This window comes from Monodon monoceros, unplaced genomic scaffold, assembly GCF_005190385.1.
Source record: "Monodon monoceros isolate NGI ecotype Baffin Bay Population unplaced genomic scaffold, NGI_Narwhal_1 Super_Scaffold_12, whole genome shotgun sequence".
Classification (NCBI taxonomy): Eukaryota; Metazoa; Chordata; class Mammalia; order Artiodactyla; family Monodontidae; genus Monodon; species Monodon monoceros.
This window is the reverse complement of record NW_021703768.1, coordinates 78,626,864-78,652,501: the sequence shown is the minus strand read 5'-3', so window position 1 is coordinate 78,652,501 and position 25,638 is coordinate 78,626,864. Positions and strand designations below refer to the sequence as shown.

The window sequence follows — 25,638 nt, the reverse complement described above, 5'->3', positions numbered from 1 at the left end:
AATCTTAATATTCATTTAAGAGGGACTCCTTTTCTTTTCATAAAGTTATTATTTAATAAAAATCCAGTCCTTCATTACCTGCCCTCTGCTTCAATCAATGCACAAAACATTATCTGAATGTCTGTTTAGCTTAAAAACTAAACCCACATATAAGCATATACTTCAGCCCAACAGGAAAAAGTCTATCTACTTATTTATATAAAGTTTCGGCTAAATGGTACCTTTGTGAAATAAACTGTATTCCTGAGGAAACAATTTGGGGCTTCTTTTTATGGTGTTGGACTTAAAGAAATAAATAGTTTACCTGTAAGGAAATTATGGTTGTCATTTTAATTCCACCCAACTCAGAGGAGATCCAAGTCTTAAATTATATTTAACAATAAGTATGAAAACCCAATTGAAATGAATATGCATTCCTGGGTCAAATTCTGTCTCTGAACTAAATGTGATCACAGATTATGTCCTTTAACTCTTAAATAGATATTTCACAAAGCAGGGAAGGAAGAGATATATATCACCAAAGCAGAGTAGCAAGTAAAAATATTTAGACCTATTATGAGATGTTTAAATTGTTTTCTTATATGATTACTTTTATTATAAAAGTAATATAAACAAACTACAAAACAATTGGAAATTAAGGGGAAAAAACTCATAATTTCATTACCTTACATATTTACTAATAGCACTTTGGAATATTTCTTTCTGTTTTTGTTTCTCTCACCTTTAGCTTTTTTTTTTTTTTCATGTAACTGCAAACATAAGAATACCTAAGCTTACATTCTGCTTTTTTTCCAATTTCACATTATTTGAAATGCATTTTTCTATGTTATCACTTCACCTTCCCATTCAACGCATGATCTTTTAAACAATTTATATTAGATAATACTAATAATGCTAACAGCTACCATTTATTGAGCATTTATTACTGTACTTAGTGCTTTATCTACATTATCTTAAGCAATCCTCAAAACAACCCTGCATGATAGACATTATTATTATTGGAGTTTTAAAGACTAGAAAAGTTTTAAAGACTAGAAAATTTAGGCTTAAAAAGGTTAAATACCTCGTCAAAGGTCAAACAATAAGTGAAGAGGTAGTACTTAGTTGATATGTTTTAAACCAAAATTTGTACTTGGAAGTTCATTAACCAGTCTACCTAGTAAAGAAATGATTGCTTTTCCACTGATGCATCAGTAACTATAGGGTTCCTTCTGCTAAATTTACACTACACATAAATTTATAGGCTAGAAACAGCAAAAAAGACTTTGCAACTACTTGAAAGATTGGCTTTCATTTGCTGAGTTGTCAATATTCTTCCTTCTGCCTGGTCTTAAATTTGTAATCTACCTTCTTTGCAATCTGCTCAGAGTTTCTCCTTTAAGCAGACAAACCTCCCTCAACTGATGATAATCCACTTCTCAGCTAGTCTATCATGCATCCACTCAGACGTAGGATATCTATGCTACCATGATGCTCCTGAGACCTATGGGACTGAGGATTAAGCTCTCAATCCTCTCACTTTTCTAACTAGGGAATTCTATTGTACAGAGAAGCTGTGTCTGAGAGATGTCTTGCTGGTTACGTTTACTTAATTTGACCTAAATAAGGATCGGAAAGGAAATAATATGTCACACTGAATAAAGTGAGTACATTACAGTAATTCTCAGAATAGGAAAAGCTTACATAATGCAAAATACGCCACCTGATCTCCAATTTTTTTTCCATTGGTGACCTTGTGATTTATTTTACATATTATTCTGTTGATGATAAATGGGAAAAAGGAAAGAAAACACTTTGTCTTTCCAGGAAAGTAAAAAGAGGAATAAACATAAGCAGCCAATTCCTCCTTCATTTTTCTACCAATTTCATATTGACTTCCCCAATGTGAGCAAAGTAATGAATGGATTGTGTACTAGATTTAAAAATTATAAAGGTTATAACCATATTTATACCTTTTGTCCAACAGATTACATTGGTATTTGGTGAAACAGCAAGCTACCAGCATAAACAAATTTAAAATCTGAGGTCAAAAGCTTAAATGCCTGGAGGGTCCACCATAAGTGAGTGAAGCAGGCCCCTCATGTGTACCATTTAGGACTTTGGTACATAGGAGAATGTAGGCCTGGCCCAAAGGAAGATCTGCCCACTCTACCCTCCTCTGTGGTTGCCCTGTACGAATGAAGGCCCACAGTTGCCAAATTTTCTCATTATTTAAGAGATTCCAGAAGTCAGGATTTCTACATAAACTTCTCCATATTTTAAAATGTTGGATTAAATTTTTAAACACTGGGTGGGTCAAAATACTTTATCAGTGGGTAGGCTGTGGCCTAATGGCCTGTATTTGACCTCCATTCATATCCATATCATGTGAATGATTAACACTAAACGTTTGATTTGAAATCTAATGTATCTGGTGATAAAGCAGTTATTTCCTATGAAATCAGAAGAATTTTTGCATTACCTTACTAGCTGAAATGCATCATGAATCAGACTTATTCTGTCCTTAGGTCTGAGAAATGTGTGGTTCTGATTCAGCAGTGTAATGAGTTGGTCCCATCCATGCCCCTCATAGTGGACAATGTAGTAGCCATTTGAGTTCACATTGAATTTTACCCAACTGGTCTTCTCAGGTAAATCCAGAGTATCTAGGAGGAGAAAATTGGTATAGGTATTTCCTTATCGACGTGCACTCCAGGAATATCTCCAAAAGTGTTAGTCTCCATGCTATTACTAATAAATCAAGGAGAAGACAAAGTTTTGGAAGACTCACAATGATCCTATTTTCATAGTCTGCTGGATGGCTTATTTTGGGGATGATGACCTTATTAAATTAATAAATAAACTAATTCCTAGGAAAAGGACTGATGAATTTGTTCTCAAAAGCAGTCTATGCAGGTTTAAGAGGCATGCAAGGGCCCAGTGAGCCAGATGATGAACATGACTGGAATCTGGCTTGATTTATTGGTGGCCTCATCTCAAGGTTTAGTTACTACTCATTGAAATATGTATATGTAAATAGGTGATCCATTTGTCCAGTCCTCATTTTGGGCAAAATAAGGACTGTAGGCTGAACACGACATTACGATGGGAACATTCTCAAATTTCAGTGATGTGTTTAAAGGGGAAATTAAAATTATATTATTTTTAATATGACAGACATTATACTAGGTGGTAAAATAACATTACCATATTCTCTCCAAAGCTCTGTGAGGCTTAATCCCCATTCAAAATAAGATGAGAAAACTGAAACTCAGAAGAAGTTAAAAAATTTTCTTAAGGGCACATATCTAATATGTGACAGAATGAGGATTTGAATTCAGAGCCAATCAATTTCAGAGTGTATGCCTTTATCCACTGAACTAGTATGTATTAAAAGACATAAGATAGGATGCCATCATTTCTTAATATAAATATAAACCTATCTCTAAGTGCTAGAAGCACAAGAGAACTTTCCACTGAATAAAAAATTCAGACTTTCTAGCTAAAGGGTTCTTTCAGTAACACATATATGGATAAATGAGAACTTCCTCAAACATATATCATTCATTATCAGATTGACTTACAGTATCTTTCCTCCAAATATCTCAGAACATGTTTAATTTCAGAATTAAAACAGCTATTGGCTCGTTAGTTCATTACCTGTCTTTGATTTCAGAATGTGTCTGTGAATTGCGTTAGAGGAACTTGTGGAATAGGTCACTGGGATATGCCAAAGGTACCTATGTTAGAAAGTAAAGACTGTTACAGACTAAATTAATGGCCATTTCAATTTTCACATCATCAGACTCAGATAGGCTGTAAAAGACACCTAATCACTCATCCTTCACACCAACATAAATTTTATAGGCTAAGACTAGCAGATCCTTGGGTGTGCAAAAGTTCTTCCATAATGATTATGAAGGAGCAGCAATGTATACCTAGTTGAACTCTGTCACAATTACCTGTGCCATTTGCTGTCCAAATATCATACCACAACAAGTTCTGCTGATTGTTTTCTTCTAAGTAAGAGAAAAAAATATAAATCTTCCTTTCATATTTCCAAAAATTATGACAGCCTGATATTAATTCAAATAACTGAACCAAAGCTGTAGGAAAAGCCCTCCAAGGTAACAATCTTACTCCAGTATGATTTTCCACTTATCCTTTTGTTCAACAAAGCTACCCACATTCAACCCCCCAACTGCTAAGTGCCTGCAGCAGTGTGTCAGGATCTGCACATCAGCCAAGTCCAGAGAGCAGAGAAGCAGAATGGATTGGAGGAAAAGGCCTCAGTTACTTTTCAATGGCCCTAGTATGGTAAATAACTGAAATTGGCTATTTTTTTCTGAATAACTTTCTAGCACCTTCTAGAACTCATTTCGTCTATCACAGCAAGCCATATTAGCTATAGTAATCCTGTAGAATCACATGCTTGAAAATACCAACAGGTATAAAACAGAAAGAATAAAATAAATAAATAAATAATTTAAAAAAATACATAAAAAAAGAAAACAAAAACAGAAAGAATAGTAACTGAGGATGTGCCCAGTAGTCTTCAGAAAAATATAAAATAGTGAAAGAAACAGCAGACACAGACTCGATCTAATAAAGGGTCAGAAGGGATAATCTACCTGCTAATCCAGAGAGTACAGATAATTAACAAAGCAACTGAAATATTTATACAAATTGGTAAAAATAGACACATAGATATCACCAAGAGTTAATGGATCGAGATTCCTGGATGGATCTTGACTCTAGAAAGAGGTTTTTCCAGATAAACATATCTGGGAGTAAAGAGAGGAAGAGTAGCATTTCATGAGTTTGGATAAGCATGGATCAGAGGATAATAATTTTATAATAGTAATCTAAATACTGCTTCAGGTAGAGGAAGAATACAGCTCATTGCAGTAGATATTTGTTATTCTGGGCCAACCACACTATTGAACTCTCTCTGGTGACATTTTGATAAGTTACACAATTATGAGTCCTGCTTTTGCAATAGTAAATCAAACATTAAATTTTCCAGCCTGTGTTGCCAAGCTTCAAGTTGTTTAAGCTCTCTGAAGTTCAGACTTCAGAAGGACATACACAGAAACGGAAGATAAATGGCATAAGAGTTGCTGTTGGATCGAAATAGACATCTGATGAAACAAAAAGGGAAAACAGTATATCCTATGTGTTAAAGGCTGTGAATTTACTTCTGATTCTCAGAAAAATTCTAGAGCTGTTATTAGACAGCTAGATCCTTGGGAAAAAAATAATAATCAAAAGAGCCAGCACGGATTCACTTGGATTAATTTCATTTCAATTTAACCTCATTCATCTTATTGATAGGGCTAATAGATCAGAGGAAGGTGGACAGTGTTGTATATCTTGATTTTAGTAAAGCCTTTAACAAGTTTTCTCAGGACAGATGACAGTGTGGGTAATTGGATTTGCTTTTATTATTACCAAGAACATCATGTTTTAAGGGATTACATTTATAGTCTCTTACTGAAAAACGAAAGAGAGTGGAAGGTCTTAGCATCTAATTTATCAAATAGGGAATGTCTTTTCTGATAAGGTGTACAGCTGTCATAACATTTCCTAGGTATGGGCCAGTCACACAATTTATTAGGTATATTATATTAGAAATATTACTGACAACCTTCTGCATCAGAACTGAGGTTCTAAAGGTGGCCCCAGGATTACTAAGAATGTGCCCCTCAACAACGCAGTCTGGGCTGATATCAAGGCTAGTTTAGGCCTTCGAGTCCTGTGTAGAAATAGCACCCCATAAAGTTGCCAGAGAAGCTGAAAGAAAGCTAATGCGATCACGAACAAACTGAGATGAGGTAAACTAGACCGACTGAAGGAAAGCAGTCACCTTTCCTGCAGGGCCCCCCATTCAGGATCCTCTTTGAACACCCCGTTCAGGAAGCGCTCCTGCTGCAGTCTGAGTGAACGCCCTTCTCGGTTAACCACCACGAGGGGGATTCCTTTCTGCAGAGTCCATGTAGCCATCACCTGCTTCACATCCACCTTTTCCCGCAGAAAGGTGAGCTGAAATGACAAGTGACTTTGGTAACTCAAGACAGAGGAGAGAAGCCAGAGAGAGATGAGAAACTTCAACCTCCTTGGACGCTGGAAACATGGGCGGGACAGGAAGCGGGGACTCTGGCTACGATCTCCTAGGGGAGCGATGTGGAAACTAGAATGCTGCCCCTCCCCACCCTGCCCAGGGCTGCTCTGCAAATTACCTGAAGCAGGGACGTGTGTGGGAGCTTGAGGGTTAACACAGGGCAGGAAAGGTCAAGAGGAAGGGTTTGAGACTGAAGTCTCCCTTTCAAAACAGAAAAAAAAAAAAAACCCACCATAAAACCAAAAACCAAAAAACTACTCTCCGTTTTATTAACGACAGAATCCAGAGAAGTGGCTTAAGAGAAATGCCTCTCTTTAGGGAAGCTTTTTAAAAATTCCAACAGAACAATATTATATCAATAGAGGTATATGGAATGGAGAACAAAACCTCTAGCTTTTTAGCTTCTAGTATGTATTGCTGATCACTGAGTGATGCCGAATCTCCCTTTAAAAACTATAATTGATGGGATTACCATAATGCTTTTTAAAAAGTTTGCCTTTTCTTTTTTCCATGATGACTTCCCAGAAGTAAACAAAAAGACAGGGCCTCAAGAAAGCCATTCACTCTATTTCCAAACTTAACAGATTTGGTTTGGCATTTTTCAGAGCCTAGGGGATGCCAGGGCAGCAGTAACCACTCAGAAGAATTTTGAGCTGAGATATTTTTAGCTAGCAGCGGGGTTGTGGGAAAGCTGAATTATAACAACAAAAATATAGTAGTAACAGCATCACCCCCCTACACGGCCTGAGCATTCTTTCTTCAGGCAGCTTTGTTTCAAGGAAAACTGTGGAGTCTCTATTTCTCTCCAGTTATTTAAAGGGACAGTTGGGCGACTTTACACACTCACTTTAGGCCAGGTGATGAGCCAGATCTCTTCTACTCTACAAGTCTCTTTCTACTTACTGTGTTGCTTGCTGTCTTGGAATCGGAATAACAAAATCCACCAGATGTAGAATCACTTTCTAAACAATCCTATAAAACAAGAGGAAAAGAGCACCGCCATTTGGGGCACTGATAGTTGGCTGAATATGCATATTAGACATGAAGGCAGACATTTATTAGCATAGATATATGAAAATTTAATTCATCTAAACATGGTAATAAGCATAGCAATTCATTAAAGAATACATAATATTTACTCTTTTTGTTTTGTATGTATAATTGATGTTATGTGACACGATGCTGAGTTAGGTATTCTCAGGAATTTATCATTTTCCTACCACAGTCTCTTTGTTTTTTTTTTTTTTTGGCTGTGTTGGGTCTTTTTTGCCATGCACAGGCTTTCTCTAGTTGCAGCGAGCGGGGGCTACTCTGGGCTTCAGTAGTCGTGGCTCGTGGGCTCTACAGCGCAGGCTCAGTAGTTGTGGCACATGGGCTTAGTTGCTCCGTGGCACGTGGGATCTTCCCAGACCAGGGCTGTAACCCGTGTCCCCTGCACTGGCAGGCGGATTCTTAACCACTGAGCCACCAGGTAAGTCCCCCACAGTTTCATTTGGCATCAGAAGGGGGTCACCTAGAATTTAGGACCTTTAGGGGAAGTTTGGATGGGAGAATTCCCTGATAACCAGGAAGAAGTTGTGATGTAATTGAAAGAATGAATACTGGACTTAGAGTCAGAAGACAGATTTTAAGTAATGACTCCATCATTCACTTGGTATATGGTCTTGAGTAAATCTCTCCCTTAGCATTAGTTTTCCCATCTGTAAAAATGGGGTAAGAATGCCTACCTTACCTTCTTGAGATGGTTATAAGCATGAAGTGACAAAAATTAACATAAGAGTGCTCACAGTTATCCTAAAAGAATCCTGTAATTATTGCCCAAATATCTCCTTTAATCCCCTTTACACCCACTACGCACACCAAAGACAGATTCTTCCTTGCTGAAAAAAGGCTTGGTTGATGTCTACACACAGAGGCACATACACAAGTACACATCATAGCAAAGGAGAGGGAGAAGGAGAGGGGAGAGAAAAGCAACGTAAGGCTTGTTGTTGACAACCTGAGGGAGAATTGTGGAGGAAGAACATCTGGATTAGCTGCAAGAGGTGATGAAAATGGATAAGGAGCATCTTTATAAGTATTACAAAGGATCGTGTAATTTGATCCCCTTTGGGGTTTTCAAGAAATGGGGGTAAAATGTTTGAGCTACTTTGAAAAAAATTTTAATTATTGCATTTGTCTCTTTAACCACAAACTCACACATAAGTTAAACCTTGAGGGTCCAGACTTAATTAGGGCACAGAAAAATCAAATGAGATAATGCACATGAAGTTTCTTTTTAAACTGTGAAGTGCTATACAAATATTGAACAATATTATTACTGTCCCTGGGACATATGTGCTTATAAAGGAGAGAGGACCTCTTCCGAGTACAATGACTTAGGGTTCTTCTACCTGCAGGCACAAGCTCTGCCAGTTCATTACTTCTATAACAAAGTATTGTCCTTGCATTTGAAAATCTAAGAATATTTTAATAATTATTAGAATCATCTGAGTTGACTGCATGTTTTCTCTGTCTTACCTACTATACTACGTGAATCCCAATGACAAAGAGACCATATGTTCTTAATCGATCATTATCTGATTATAGGGTCAATAGAATGCTAAGGGCCTGACATGATTCTTTCTCTTAAGCAAATTTTGTTTATTATTATCATTGTTATTATTGAACCAATGGAAACCAATAAAAGAGAATGTCACTGGATGGAACAGATTCATAAGTGCACTTCATTCAGCAGAAAGGCAAATCAATGAGGGCTGGAGCTGTCTGTAAGGAGGAGGTGAAATCTCAGCTAGATCTCAAAAGATGGACAGCACCTGAATTGTTGGAAAGAAGAGAGAGCACTTCGGGTAGCAAGAGCACTAGAAACGGAGGCATGACAGGGATTGAACAGGATTTCTTCCCATGAGGGAGGAGGTGTGTCTCACTCAACAGAGAATACAGGCTGGGAAATACATTTGAGCAAGTAGAGTTCAACCTTAAATTTGGGAAGAGAAGATCAGGTGTTACATGAAGGAATTACAAAGTCATGAAAGATTTGGAAAAAAAGACAAAAGTGTAGGGTCAACCATAAAAGGGAAACCAAAGAGAAGGAGGTCAAATATTGAACCCTTGGGGCTTAACTACTGTGGCATCTTGGTTTAGTAAGGTGTCAGAGGAAAAAAAGAGGTGCTGCCTGCTTACCCTTGGCAGTGTGGCAAGTGAAATAAGCATTTGTTGCCTGACAATGTAACTATTTATAAACCTTCATAATTAGCTTGTCACTTTTTAGGCTGAACAGCAGTCTACTATAACTTAACAGAGGACTTACATCTGACAAACTGCTCCACAAATCATCATTCTTAGCATTTCTATAGCTGAACTTCTTTAAATAGTGAATAATTCCTTTCTTGAATTTCTCCTCACTCAGAAAATCCTTGAGCATATTCAAAATACAAGCTCCCTAAAATACAAACAAAAGCAAAGAAAAAGAAGATAAAGGAAAAGGTAGCATATGTTTTTAAAGGAAACTTACATTTTACGGAACATGTGTAACGTCTGATAAATGACCAGCAAATAAAAACTGAAACAGGTAGCAATAACCTGGCACCAACAACTTAAACTGTTGATGTACTGGTCTCATCATATTTCTCCCGAAAGCGGAGCTTCCACTAGTCCACAGCATTTACTACCTTTTTATAGGAAACAGCATCAAACATTTCCTTTATGTGAGTAGAGGTTTCTGCTTGATTGGAGAGAGGATGGGATGAATTTAATGAATCTCTTTTAATTACTTCAAAACACATGTCCAGAAAATCGTCATCCTAAACAGGAGAGAAAATTTTTTTCAATTTCCATTTGACATTCTCAAAGCAATAGGAAACACGATAGGTTTTATAAGATATTCTCAGAAGTAGGTATTCAATACCTCTTACAAGATGTTTCTTTCCCCTTATATATTCCCCTTTCACCAATTCTCTATTTTGTAAAGGTATAAATTCGACATTCCCTCAGATACTGCCTGAATGTTTACCATGAGCCAATCCCTTCGATATAAAAATAAAACTAAGGTTCCCATTTAGTGAACACGTGCTGTGTGCCAGGATCTTACATCCATCATCTGTGATCCTTTCAACAGCCTGCAAGGGAGATGCATTATATACATTTTACAAGTGAGAACGTATGAAGCTTCGGGATTAAACCACAGATTCAGCACATAGCAAATAAGAAGACACTGACTTTGAATCCAGGTCTCTCTGTAATTGTACTGGACCAAATGTCTACCTCAAAGAGCTAATTATCCATTACTAACTACCTTGATATGTGCTGTTCAGACCCTCTTGTGCCTATTAAAAAAGACATGTTTGAAGAAATCTTTTCACATATTTTGGGGAAATTAACTAACCCTTTGGAAATTCTGGAGGAGTGTGTCCCCAGTCATGCTCAATTCAGGTTACATGCCAATAACTCTGTACGGGATCTATAGCCATGGGCATTGTCTTGTCCTATATCATTGTATACGGACAGTGATACTTTCCTCTCACCCCACATACACAGCTGTATATTTGTGCTATTTTCACTCTCTATCCACAAACTTTAGGGTGAGGGATTTATGTTGATTGTTCTCTAAAACCTCCAGTGTCTCATCCAGTTCTATCATCTGTGTTATGTGCCTCCCACCCCATTCATATGCTGAAGCCCTAGCCCCCAGATTGTATTTGGAGACAGTGCCTTAAAAAAGAGGGGACTGAATTAAAATGAGGCCATTAAGGTGGGCCCCAATCCACTCTGACTGGTGTAAGAAGAGGAAATTTAAAAACTCAGACACCAGAGATGTGTGAGCACAGAGAAAAGACCATGTGAGGACACAGTGAGAAGACGGTCATCTGTAAGCCAAGGAGAGAGGCTTCAGAAGAAATCAAACCTGCTGACACCTTGATCTCAGAGTTCTAGCCTCCAGAACCGTGAGAAAATAAATTTCTGTTGTTTAAGCCACCCAGTCTGTGGAATTTTGTCATGGAACCCTAGAAAACTAATACAACCTGTTTATACAAAACAAAACACCATAGATTCAAAGACTCAATGCTATGTTCTCTTTGGCATTCTCTAAAAATTTTAGTAGTAAATTAATGATTCGTTAGGGCATACAGTATGACATACAAAATTGTGACTTACAAATTGTAGCTCTGGATATGTGACGTTAACAGAGATAAGTTCCATGTATGTTGCAAAACCCTCATTGAGCCAAATATCATTCCACCATTCCATTGTAACCAGGTTGCCAAACCACTAGGAGGAAAAAACTCCATGTTATTAGAAGGTAAACAAATATAAAAAATTATTAACTATAGCAAAAAATATAATGGGTGGTAACTTCTTTCTTTTAGTAGCTGAGGCCTCTTCTCTGTCTTTGCTACCCTTTTCTCTCCGCACAGCCTCCTTCTACTGATTTCCCTGCCTTCGCCTCTCTCCACGTTTTTGCTTCCTTCAATTCTCTTTCTTTGTTTTTGTTCTTTTTTTTTTTTTTTTTTGCGGTACGCGGGCCTCTCACTGTTGTGGCCTCTCCCGTTGTGGAGCACAGGCTCCAGACGCACAGGCTCAGCGGCCATGGCTCACAGGCCCAGCCGCTCCGCGGCATGTGGGATCTTCCCGGACCGGGGCACGAAGCTGCGTCCCCTGTATCGGCAGGCGGACTCTCAACCACTCCACCACCAGGGAAGCCCACTTCTCTTTCTTTGTGTTCATATTGTCTCCAACTCCCCAACTTCCATTATATCCTCACTATATTTCCTAGATATTAGATTTAATATTAAGGAAGAAAATGAAACATTTCGTAGGGTACATTTTGCACAATAAGTATAATCTCACCTTGTCATTGACTTATGGTGATGGTCTAAGGAGAAATATAAGCCAAAATATTTTGGGTGAAGTCACCTTTTTATATTAAGTAGCAGGTACTTAAAAGAATAAAAATTCATTTAGGACTTTCAGATTGTTACACAATATTAGTGATGACCAAATTTACTTGTTGTCCTCTGCCCCAGTTTACTTCTAGGGATTAACTTGGCCACTAAGGTGAATAAAAGTCTGAGATTTTAAATATATATAAATAAAATTAAAAGGATGCAAAAAGATAATCTAAATAGAAATTTACCCTTGACCTATATTTAATCTGTAACACGTTTTAAATATTATTATTTTTATGTATTATTATATTTTATCTATTTGACCTTTGTCATATTAGTGTGTGTCCGGTTTATCTATTTTAGGATTGCAGTCTCCAGGACTGGAAGCTTAAACAATAAGATTCTAAGATTCAGAAGAGCCTTGTTACAGTTACAGAATGCAAACCACTAGATTTGTAGCTTCTAGAAACAGTTCAAGCTCTATACCTTTTCTTACAGCCCTCCTATCATATTGCAAGTGGGCTCCAATCTTCTGAGGGGGTTCTGTGAGAAGGGACAGCGGGTGTTTCCTCAGTTTGAGAAGTGATGAACACAAGAAGTACAAGCTGGTTATGGTCATTTCACCAGTCAGTAAAAGTAGTTTATTCATTCATTCAATAAATATCTATTGAGAATCTACTATGTTTCTGGCTCTATACCATATGTTAGAAATACAAAGATGTATGTAAGATAGCCACTGCCTCAATACAAATGGTGGAGGTCAACTGGTAGACATACGCATGCAATAAAGCATTATTGGCACTATGAGCTATGTCTGTACAAGGGACAGAGATTCCAGAAGGAAAAAAATCAGTTTTGCTGGGAGAGTGTGTAGAATAACTGGGAAACGATTCATTTCCTTAGTCTTGCAAGTGGTCCTCAGGAATACTGGAAGTGGGGTGTGCTCTAAGCAGATCAGGTAGCAGGAGCAAAAGCACAGAGGAATGATACAACCTCGCCTGTTCAGGTAATGGCAGGTAGTCTGGGATGGCTAAAGCTAAATGTGTCGTTCAGAGATGAGGCTGGAGAGGTGGAGGCGAGCTGGGTCCTCGGGGCCTTGTTTGCCACACAATGGATCCTTTACTCACCCAGGCACTGAGAGTCTTTGCCAGGGTTTTACACAGAGGAGTGACATGGGGAGACATGGAGATTAATGGGGAAACAAAATAGTCAAGGTCATTGGGGCCTGCTGCTTCAGCCCTGAACACTGCGTCCCCGTAAGAGAACTTATTACAGAAAGGCCTCAAGGGAGGATGGAGCCTCAAAAGTAGAGCTCTCTGATTATTTCCCTATGAACATTGGGTAGAAAATGAGGAATACCCAGACTCAGTTAAGTGCTTTAGAGCTTCCAGAGACTAATGATCAAAACCCCTAAGATGGGCCAGAGGGGAGATGCTAAACCAGAGGAAGCTGTTCATGTGTTCTCAAAATACAGTGCTGAGCATGGCTCCTATGTAACTGGGTTCTTAGTCTGCTGCTTGAAAAAAAAACAAACAAAAACAAACAACCCCCCCTTATTATTATTATGGTCATGATAAAGGATAAAGTTAAACATTGAAAAATAAGAGATTTTACCAGTTTCTACAATGGAATGATATTTGCCTACATGGTAAAAGAGAGTTTCCAGTGCCTTTAATAATTCACTGCATAACGGGGAATTTTCAGAAATGAAATAGAGTGGAAAAAGTCTCTGATATCTGTACAGCTAGTTTTACTAGCTTTGTATGTAATACAGTGCTGATAGATGGGCCTTGGAAATCTTATTCTGTAAGAAATGGTAGCAGCGGTGGTCATTGTCACCATCATTAATAGCTAACACTTACTGAGTACCTACTACATGACAGACATAGACACTTATCTGTAATCCTCACAACAGTTTCAAGAAGCAGGAGCTATTATGAACTTAATTTTATAGACGAGGACACTGAAGTTTAGAGAGTTAGGTAATGTGTCCAGGGTCAGCAGCCCATGAGTGCATAGACTAGAAAATACTTCATTATGGCTGAATAATCACAGATTCCAATTGAAAGGAGATTGATTTTGCCCTAGATTGGAATGCCACCGTATTAGAGGGTATAAGGGGAAATATTTTTAATAGAAATCTCTATTTGTAGGGTTTCTAATTCTGTGCTTTATGTATCTGCACGGTCTTCACTTTTCTTTACTAAAAGACATTTGGAGGCTTTGCCTTGAAGGGTTTTAGAGGATATAGTGGCCACTTCTCTTGTGATAAAATTCCTGTATGAGACACATTGTCTAGAGATTGACTATTCTTCTACTTGACATATTATGTTTGGCTCGATAATCCCTAAGGTCCCCTCTGGAAGTAAAATGACATGATTTTATGTTGTTTCAGGAATATTGGTGGTGTTCTGCATAATGCTCTGTTGAACCGATGCTAAGAGAATGTCATGACTGCCAGGTACCTGGTGCGCTAGTTCATGAGCTATGACTCTGGTGACCCACAGTTTGTCAGAAGTAGAAGAGGTCTTGGGATCAAAGAGCAGTGACGTCTCTCTATATGTGACAAGGCCCCAATTTTCCATGGCTCCACTTTCAAAGTCAGGAATGGCAACTAGATCTAAGAAATAAGAACAACCACACTTGATCATTATGGCTTCCACACCAGAAGTGGGATTTGCTTCCTCCTCAAATATGTTATGATCCATTCAGTATATATAAGCAGGTTTTCTGAAAACATCAAGAGTGTCTTAACATTGATATGGTGTCTTGTAGTTGCTGAAAATAATCAGTATCTATTATCAAGCAGAATAAAGTCTATCAGTAAAGTTTTGGTTGTAGGTGAAGTAACCTATTGACATTTAACCACTTTTTCCTAAAACCAAACTATGAAAATACCTTGAGTGCATTACTGCTGAGAAAAAAATTCATTTTAAAACTCTCCTATTTTATTTTATATTAGTACTACAGAAAAACTTTGAAAATATGAGGTATCAAATAATTTCTAATATGTCTGGAATTCAACAAAACATATAATGAACTCATTTCTACAAAAAAGAAAAAAAGGGGATTTTAATTTCAGGGAACACCTTTTAGGAGCATCTCTATAGTCAATATTTCAATCAATATTTCTAGCGCATACAGCCTCTAAGTGTCCTTCTAAGGCAGTAGAGGAAAAAGGCCGTTGGCATCACTTCTTTCTGAGCTCAATTTCCTTTTCAACATTGATATTTCCTCTACTTCTTGACAAAGTCTTAGGGAAAAAAAGTGAAATTTAATCATGTTTAAGCAACTCAGATATAACGTAATTTATATCATATCTGTGTGTGAGTATATATATATGTGTATATATATATATACATATATATATATATATATATATATATATATATATACCCTCTGCCAATGACTTCGTGTAGATTAGAAAACTTCTGGCTAATATTTAATCTTGGACTTCTTTCTGTTTATTCTGCCAGGCCATATTGGAAAAATTACTGCTTTTTGGCTGAAAAGAAAGGTAATTTTTTAAAAGTTTGAAATAAATCAAGTCACTTGGCTTGCAATTACAATGTCTGGAATTAGTATTGGTTAATTCTAGTGGATAAAATCAAATATTTATAATGCAATCAAAAAGCAAACTAGCACTAGTAAAGATTAGTATTCATTAGCACTTCAAATATGGGAATGACTCCTTTTCTAAATTGCATTGATGATTTTATATTAGTTATATTATTTCCCAAAGCCATTAGAAATGCTTATATCTGCTCAATTTTTTCCTAAGCTGCATGTTTCCTTTCAGTTAGCCTTATTTTAAATACATTCACTTCATATGATCTTCAAGGTTGCATTTTTCAAGAGCAACTTAAGATTGTTGATAGCTGTTATTTGATCTTTCCTTGATTTTTGACAGAGAACAGCAGTGGACTGTGGGTAAACTGATTTAGTATATCCGTACTAAAAGGTGTATAGAACCTGCGCTATAATAATACAGTGAGACTCAGGAACTGTAGGGACAACCCCCTGAAGATGTCTTCTGATGGTCCCTTTTAACTGTCTAAAACTGTATGGAGGCTGGGCAGGAAACGGGAAGAAGGACATGACAAGGTGTGTTTTCTAAAGTCCCAAAGAAAAACAATGTTTTGTCATTGTCAGAAACTCTAAAAATTAATCTATATAAGTTATAAATTTTAAGTCATGGCTTTTATATATTCTGCAACATAAAAATCACAATTTTTAAGTTTTAAGATAGAAAATTAAAACCAACCAAGATAGCCTGTGTGTATTTTCTCATATAAAGATCTACGACTACTACATTCAAATTATCTATTTCCTCGAAATCTTTTTTTTTTTTTAAGTCTGTGCCACAGTCTTATCTTCCAGCCTCAGACACACGGTAGACAACAGATGGAGGGACAATTTTCAGCTATTTACATAAACCTTCGGCAACTTTTATAAAAGATTGCTAGTCTTGTACAAATATGGTACAGAAGAAAATATATGCTCCAGAAAATTCATCCATTTAAATCTAATATAAAATGCAGATATTTTAATATTAAACCTTATAAAAGAATAGAGAAATGAACACAGTACTTGGGCTTCTCATAATACTTTATTTTCTACACTCTAGGACCATCTCTGAGGTACAAATTATTGCTTTCTGGGCTAACTGAACGTCTTCAGTGCTCATTTAAATCACATACTAAGAGGGACGAAATCAAAGTATGTTCTAAAAATAAAGACGATGATGTGGAATTTGAACCTACCCAGTTTTGCGAGTGGATAGTGGATATCAAAGTAATTTTCGTAAAAGTCCAGCAGCTTCAATGATGCTTCCAAAGCATAATGTGTTTGACTCCATTTGTCTGGGGCTGCATGGATGGACACCTGGGAAATGTTGGTGGGAAGAAGTGGTCTTTGAAGGACAGCTCCTTTGCACAATTCCATTCCTAACAGCCCTCACCCAAAGAAAGGCAGACTGAATTTTTCAAGAAATTATTGAGATACCGTTAAACATGTTGTCAACAGGGGATAAGATGTTCTGTAAAGTATTAAAGCAAGAATCACTCTTGAAAATTATAAACAACCCTGTATTTTCTGTTACAGTACATTCCCTAGGTGCTAATCTGTACGTTTTAAGCTATGTAAACCTATCACCTCATGAGAGCCCACTTCAGTTCATCACTATCATGTACTCTAGCACTTGAGAATAACCTTCCAAAATTATGACCACCAACACAATTCAAATAAAACATAATTCTATGAGGTGGAAAGCCTTCATGAACTTATTCGAACCACCCTCTGTCGTGTTTTCTTTTCTTTTTTTTTTTTGATTATTGGGTTTTTAAAAAAACTAAATTAATTTATTTTTATACAGCAGGCTCTTATTAGTTATCTATTTTATGCATATTAGTATATATATGTCAATCCCAATCTCCCAATTCATCCCGCCATGTCGTGTTTTCTTTAAACTCAAAAATACCCAAATATGTTCATTGAATCCCTGCAAACTATTAGCTATTAAGTGGAAGAAGTAAAGTTAGATTCCAATCTTCTTGGGTTTCAAGTACAGTGTTGCTCTCAGTTCATAATCTGCTTTCATGCTCTGAGTTAACTGAAGTTCCTCAGAAATTTTATAAGAAGGATATATTAGTGACCACAGTGGCGTACCAGGCACTGTGCTAAATGCACCATGTAAAATCTAATTTAATCCTCTCAATCACCTCATGAAATAGGTGCTATTGTCTTCATTTTACAGATGAAGCAATGGAAACACATGGAGATTAAGTAACTTACTTCAAGCCCCCCATGTAGAAAAATGTAGAGCTGGGATGTGAATCCAAGGAAGCTGACAGGACCCTGTCCTCTGAAGTAAAGTTCCATCTGACCTCTCACACATCTATATCTCTGCACATATATATATGTGCAGAGATGTATGTAGACACATTGCTGATAACATGTATCTACATATCCAAAGGTATAATATGTATGGAAATTGTAATAGCCATTTTATTGCTATTTTTCATAAGCATTATTTTATGGTTCTTTGAATATGTTTGTTTTTTTTTTTTTTTTTTTTTTGCGGTACACGGGCCTCTCACCGCTGCGGCCTCTCCCGCCGCGGAGCACAGGCTCCGGACGCGCAGGCCCAGCGGCCATGGCCCACGGCTCCGCGCATGCGGGATCCTCCCGGACCGGGGCACGAACCCGCGTCCCCCGCATCGGCAGGCGGACCCCCAACCACTGCGCCACCAGGGAAGCCCTGAATATGTTTTTATCTCTATAACCTGGTTCCTCAGGGTAAGGAGCTCTTTTTTATTTTTCATGTCTTCACTGATAGTCGCGAAACTTTATAATTATTGGGTACTGTAAATTTTTGTAAACAATTAATGCTCTAAAAATTATGAAGACCTCCTTTCACTGAGGAAATAAACTTACAGAAAGCAATTGGAAACAATGTAAGTGTCGTAGAATAAGAAGCTGATTAAAAAATCCTTATGGTACCTCTATGTAGTAGAGTACAATACTATTAATTATTAATATTATAGAAATATTTAATGGCATTTAATTTTTATGGCATATTATGGTGAGCTAAAACAATCATAGATTATTTTGTAAAACATATATATAGTCATATACAGTATATACTGTTACTGTATACACTCATATACTGACAAACTTAAAGAAAATACTTGGAAGGCTGACACAAATATTACCAGTAATTATATCTTGGTGATGGGATTGTGGGTAACTTATTTTTTATCTATCTCTATTTTTGTAAATAAGCATGATACTTTGATAATAGGGAAAATAACCTTAAAATAAAGAAAAGCTCATTGCCTTCAGGACACTATTCTGCACTGTGTATGAAATGAGAACCCAAACTCACCTTGACCCCTGACGAGGCTGTGCCACTCACAGAGTTGAAATCACAAACTATGTAGGCTACAAGGTATGTACTCATTTTTACAGTAGTTTCAAAATGATCTTCCAAGAGGCCTCCTTCAAGTTCAATTGTCTTAACCTACAGGAAGGGAAAGAATCAGTATTTGAAAACTGGAGTATTTTACAAGAATGCCTATGACATAGGCTACGTAAGTTAGAGGAAAGCTTGATGTTCTGAAGGACGTGTGATCCCCTTATAGGAGATCAGTGGACCCTTCATAACATTCTGTGGCTTCACCTCTCTCTATTTCTTTTATCTCTAGACTTCCTTGAAGACACAATGTACTACTTTGGGATCTCAAAATGATATCTATTTTGTTGCTTGAAAGCATAAAAATATCTTAGATGCTTCTGCTTTCTTGAGATACAATAATCTCCAACACTGGCATCAATTCAAGATTTGTACTTCTAAGCAAAAATGCCAGAGAAGAGTCCCTTTCCCTTTGTTATATAATAAACAAATCTCTGTTGCAGAAGGAAATGGGAAGCAAAACTGTGCTAGATGGTTTTTTTGTTTTTTTTCTGTGCTAGATGTTTTGCATTATCTCTTAATTCTATTATTTGTGTGTGAGGTAGGTGTTATTTCACAGGTGAGGAAACAGTCTCAGAAATGTTAACTGAATTGCCCAAGATCACATGGCTAGTTCCACGGCAGGATCAAGATGTGGATGTGACCGTGTGACTCTAAAGCCATTGCTCATTCTTCCACTCGCTGGGTGACAGCTTGAGTCATAGTCTTATTTTATCTTTGCTTCATTGATTCAGCAATGAAAGCAGTCAGGCCAAGGAGATCATTAGCGATTTGAGCTTCTGCCTATCTACTGAGGAAGGAAAGAGTTTTAAGGCTATAGACTGGTCAGCCGCATCCATCAAATTCACTGAGTAATTACTGAATTCTATCTTTATTTGCCCTGGATAGCTTGTCCCAGAGACGGTCTTCACCACGGTATGATGCCCCTAAATTCTGAAAGGACACAGATCCAGTCATCTGAAAATACCACTTTCTTCAAACTGAAAACAATTCTTAGACTGGCTTGTCCCTCACCCTCTCCAACCTCCTTTTAAGGCATCTGGTTTGTGGCAGTGCTAACCACGGACTATTGAGCATGTTTTATGTGTTTGTATAAGATTGCAGTTTGCTTTGGCGAGAAAAAATAGCTTGAAGTATTATCATAAACTGCCTTGCCTACGTCAATGACAAATGTGTGTGCTATTAAATTCTACAGAATTCTATCAAAAACTCAATTCCTAAGTTTCAATAAAGCAGGAAACACTGACCAAATACTCTAGGAAAGGTGGCAGCATGCATAGGGCTGTAAGTTTTACCTCTGTTCAGCAAGTTAATTTTGTCCAACAATAATCTTTTTTAGGGGTCTGATTCAACCAGAGTTCTATGGGTACATACTCCTAGCAGATGAGAGGGTTATGGTAGGAGCTAGGGAGGGGACGTGATGACTGTGGTCCTCTGACCAAACTCAGCAGCAAGATCCTTTTGTCAAGTGTGTAGATGGGTGAGGGGAGGAAGGGGAAAGGTTGTGGGACTGTGGGGAAACGAGTCTGTGACACTGGACAGCTGGTGGCAGAGACAGGAGACAGGTGGGCATTCCCTCTGATTTCTCCCCTCCCCCCCAGATGAAGACGTAGTCCACGGAGGCTGAGTTTTGTTCAGGAACCTGGAGTGACCCATGTTGATCAACGTTGCCTTAAATGGAAGTATTTGGGCTGTTAGTGTAAGTCCTTCCAGGATGGTGATGTAAGCTCTAAGTATAAAACACTTGTTGCTAGAGAAGGATTTAGCTGTCTTCTCAATTTTGGCAGGATTCTACTTGCATAGCAAGTGTCACCAGCAGGTGTGTGTTCCCTTAAGGAATGAAGGGGACAAAGACATGCCCAGAATATATGCTGCCTCTACTAGTGCTTGGCTGACCACCTCACTTCCTAGTGTTCTTAACTTGTATTCCTACATTCTTAACTAAACAAATTGAGAACTTAGTATGTGTCGCTTCTTCTCACCAGTCCATAACCCATCTTAAGCGCCGCAGCTATTATCCAAAGAGTATGATTGTAGCATTACTTCTGTTCTCCTTTTTTTGGATCACCATGAAAGTCTGGGTTGGGCGTGCCAACGAGAAGCAGAAACTAAAGCCAATATTTGCTGAAAAAGGCATGATCCAGAGAACTGGCCCAGTCAACTGAGGCAATGCAAAGTTCAAGGATTATATGAAATATTTTCAAAGTTTTCACTTATTTTTCCTAAATATGAGAAGTTATTGAAGGTTTCTAAAGATAGAAAACTGAGATTCTAATATAACTGACAATTGATGTTTGCATCACATTTTAATTAAAAGGCATTACTAACTGTATTTTTACTTTATCCTCCATGATTACTCATGTGAAAAATTCTGTTAATAAAAAGCTGCCAGGAAAGAGACTGAACTACCCTCAAATGAACATCTGGTTCATAGAAAGAAGACTTGGAGCTAAGTAGCAAATCCTTTTTACCTGAACGTGAGGAGGCAAATTAAATTGCTGTCTGTATGATCGTGGAAAAACTGTGGGATATACGTCATGTGGAATGTGTCGCTTTTCCCCTTGATCTGCTCTGCAAGTATTTCAAAGCAAACACTTTTCTAGCATTAAACAGAAATCTGGGGGAAATTCAGCTGCTAGCTTATGGACTCATTTCCCCTGTTCATCCACAGAGGACAGTCACCGTGGAGGGCAGAGAGGAAACTAGGGTAGAGTCACCGGCTGGGTTATGATGACCTGGATGCTTTCTGAGCTCATCCTGCTGAAGCACTGTCCGGAGAGCCTCTATTTTTATCCTACTTTCTAAGTAGCAATGGGGAAATATTTTACATTTCGTTCAACAGCTCAAAAGGCAAGCATATCATTAGTGAGGAAATATCAGATGAGGCTCAGTGTCTACTGTGTCATTCAGAGTCTCTGCATTTTGAGTATAAATATGACTCAAATAAAAGTGTTCAGAGGTCTCTCTCAATCAAAAAAGTTTATAACTATGAGATATAATTTTCATAAATAATTTTAAGCACTACTCGTGGAACTTAAAAAAAAAATTTCTACATTATATCACAGACTACTAGATCAGAATCTCCAGGATGGGGCCCAGGCAAGCTTCTCTAGATCCTTACCACTCCACATGTGGTCTCTGGACCAGCAGCAGTGGTATCACCTGGGAGCTTGTTAGAAAGTCAGAATTTTGAGCTTTACCTCAAGAACGACTGAATCAGAATCTGAATTTTAACAAGATCCTCAGACAACTCATCTGAAAATTAAAGTTTGAGAAGTGCTGTTCTGGGCAATTCTGAATTTCATCACTAGCCAAGTAACACTGATTTAAAAGAACTCTGCTTCCATATAAACACAAGTAAAATAGAAATCACTTTATGTAAAAAATAAAGCTTCTTGTGAAACAATGCCCAAACAGAATGATGTTAAAATCTAGATGGATTGGGGTAATATAATATGTAGAAGGATCAAAAACAAATTAATGGCTTAAGTCCTAAAAACAAACAAAATATTAAAACACAACAAAACAAAGACCAAAGTTCATTTTGAGAACAATTCCCCAAAGTTCCTAAAATTGGCAAATACCTTTGGCATGTTGGATAGGGCAACGTGTCTGCTCTCTCTTCTTATCTTGATTGAAAAGTTGGCTTTGAACAGTGGTTCATCAAAGCAAGGGAAAGCCATTCGTGCCTGGGTTGGCTCAAAATCCGTTACTGCAATTGTTCTGTGAAAAGAAGTACATTCTAGAAAGAACGCACAAGTGAAGTCAAAAAAAAAAATGAATTTGTACCTTCAGAACACAGCTTATCAAACCTGGAGGTGATACGTTTGATTTCTCAAACTATAACCTTAGAGAATCCAGAATCTATTTTTGAAGAAAATGAGGGTAAAATTTTGTTTAGTAGCTGCCAATCATGAATAATGCATGGTGCTGGGCACTCTATTTACATGATCACCTTCATAGTCGTAGCAGAGAAGGATATTGAGGCTCAGAGAATTTGAGTGACCTTACCAGGACCTTTAGCTAGTAAATTTGCTGAGCTAGTCATGCCCAATTTGACTTCAAAACTGACTAAGAAATTAGTAGTTTAGTGTCATCACTAAACCCGAGTGGGCCTCAATCAGACATATGAATACCTGTGAGATGAGTGATGCCTTAGGTTGTGTTCCCAGGAAGCAGATCCGGATTTATAAGAACAGGCTGCCAAGAGAAACAGGTAGGGCTTCCCTGGTGGCACAGTGGTTGAGAGTCCGCCTGCCGTTGCGGGGGACACGGGTCATGCCCCGGTCTGGGAAGATCCCACATGCCGCGGAGCGGCTGGGCCCGTGAGCCATGGCCGCTGAGCCTGCGCGTCCAGAGCCTGTGCTCCGCAACGGGAGAGGCTACAGCAGTGAGAGGCCCGCGTACCGCAAATAAAAGAGAAACAGGTAAAGGAGGGAGGCAAGCGGGACAGGGAAGAGGAAGAAGTCAGGCCCGGTGCCAGCTTCAGCTTCATCCCTGCGGAGCTCTGGAGTGGAAACCACACCTTCAAGTTTTCCCCTACTGGAGGCAAGGAGCTGGGCTTTCATATTCTGTATCGTCATTGGCTAAGGGTCTTCCTGGGGGACCCAAGCTTCCCCCCCAGACACGTCTAGCTCTCTCTACTTGCCGGCAAAGCAGGTCCAGCCTTCAGACTATAACAGGTAGATAGATACTCTGACAAATCTCTATACCCCGTCACCTTGATAATGCTTGAAATGATATAATTACAGATTTATTATTTGGGCTTTAAAGCTTTAATTAAGCAGCAACTCTGGAGAGCATATTTTGATTGAAGAAGGAGAGCAGAATAGAAAAGCTCAAGGGACAGATAAAGGCTGAGAAGGGCCAGGAGGAGGGAAAAGAGGGCCTGTCACGATAATGTTGCCTCCGTCTACTGTATTTCTATAATACAGGCTGGAAAAGTGAGACTGGGAGCTAAATGATTTGTTTGGGGCCTCGGTATTACTTGGATTCAGTAACAGGTCCTACAGAAGTAAAGGAATCCCAAGTACCTGGAATAATTTTTACTAATGTGAAATTTTGATTATAGTTAAGTCTTAGAATGGAAAAGCCCAAACTTTAAGATCTTTTTTGCTATTTACACAATTTTAGTGCTGCATGCAAAGTAGTGACTTCCTGCTTCTCAAAGAATTATTGTTGACTGAATTATTTTTGTATTTTAAGTTGTGTATGTATGCATGTGGGTGTGTATTGTGTGTGTGTGTGTGTATGAAAAAAAGAGAGAGAGGTAATAAAATGCCGTTGACACTGTCCTACAAATCATCCTACGTGCTAAGACCTACTAGGTGACTGAGTATGAAGAGAGCTGACTAATTAATCATAAGAAGAGTCAGAAATAGTCTGCAGTTAATTATGGGAGGCATGTTACTTTCCAAGCTTCTACTCTAAAAAAATCCCCCCTCTGGTCTCCCTCATCTCCCCAGATTATATCCTTAAAATATTTCTTTTAGGTGGAGGTTTTGTCACTTGAAAAAAGTAAAATAAACCATCACTGGTCACATGGTACCTCAGTGAGAAGTTGATGTTTCCTATCCAATACTGTGCTGGACCTGAGAATAGGCCTCTGAGAATTGAGGCTGCAACGAGGGGAAGCGTCCCCAAGGGAAGGGGAGGTGGGCCTGGGGAAGGGCTGTCCTCAGTAGACTGCTGGGGGCTGTGGGGTGGGCATGTGAGCTGCAGAGGGCAGTGAGCACCTGAAGTGGGGAAGGGGAGGTAGGCAGCAGACACTGCGGGGCTAAAGTCGCCTACCAATATCCACTCTCCTTCTTCAGTTCCAGTAGAATCCTGATTTTGTTCAGGAAGGCAATGTGTCTGATGAAAAAATCACTTCTCTAGATTCTCTTGCAACTTGGTGGGCACATGACTCGTTCTGGCCTAGTTGAAGTCATTGGGTGAGAAATCGTGGTAAAAGGAGTCAGACTCAGCTGGAATGTTTCTTTTTGCATTTTCCTCTCCCCCATCTCCCCCTTTTCCTGCCTGGAATGTGGACTTGATGCCTAGAAGTGCAGAAATCATTTTGTATTAGGAGGAAAGTCATATGCCAAGGATGGCTGAGTAGAAAGATACGAGGAGCCTGGGTCCTGGATAATATTGGTAAACACTGTAGCATACCTGGGATGCCCTACTTCTGGATTTCTTGCTGCATGAGAAAAACAAGTGTGTGGCAAAGCCATTGTATTGGGGGTTTCTCAAACCAGCAATTGAATGTAGCTGATAAAATGTAGGAGAGCACTGAAGCCAGACTCCTCTCCCCTCTGAGATGGACCCTGGCCCTGGACAACCACATCACCCCCTCTATGAAGCATCCTCGGTTCCTCTCTTTCTCTTGCCTTACAGAGTCAATGTCAGCAAATTCTGTCTGTTTTACACTTGGAAACAAATGCCAAGTTCAATCACTTCGCTCCATAAGCTGCACCACTAGCCTGGCCCAAGCCAACATCCTTTCTGGCCTGAACAATTGCAATGACCTCCTGAAAGACTAATCTGCTTCTACTTTTTCCTCTCCATAATGTACCATCAACACATACTTGATCTTTATAAGGTGTACATCACATCAGAACTTCCCAATGAATTCCCATGGCCCCTGAGTAAAAAAGCCTAAAACAAGAGGCTCTAAGTCTCTCTCTACATGATCTGAC

The 25,638-nt window shown here is 38.4% G+C and overlaps 1 protein-coding gene across 1 annotated transcript in view; it reads right to left on the bottom strand.

Moving 5' to 3' along the window:
* The window catches only part of ERAP2 (endoplasmic reticulum aminopeptidase 2), a 39,855-nt gene that overhangs the window by 10,792 nt on the left and 3,425 nt on the right, over positions 1–25,638 (bottom strand). The window contains 11 exon segments of the mRNA XM_029218268.1: positions 2,462–2,645; positions 3,640–3,719; positions 5,846–6,021; positions 7,004–7,072; positions 9,411–9,542; positions 9,772–9,903; positions 11,255–11,368; positions 14,451–14,605; positions 16,749–16,869; positions 18,872–19,006; positions 22,543–22,681. Coding sequence (XP_029074101.1) covers positions 2,462–2,645; positions 3,640–3,719; positions 5,846–6,021; positions 7,004–7,072; positions 9,411–9,542; positions 9,772–9,903; positions 11,255–11,368; positions 14,451–14,605; positions 16,749–16,869; positions 18,872–19,006; positions 22,543–22,681 — 1,437 coding nt within the window.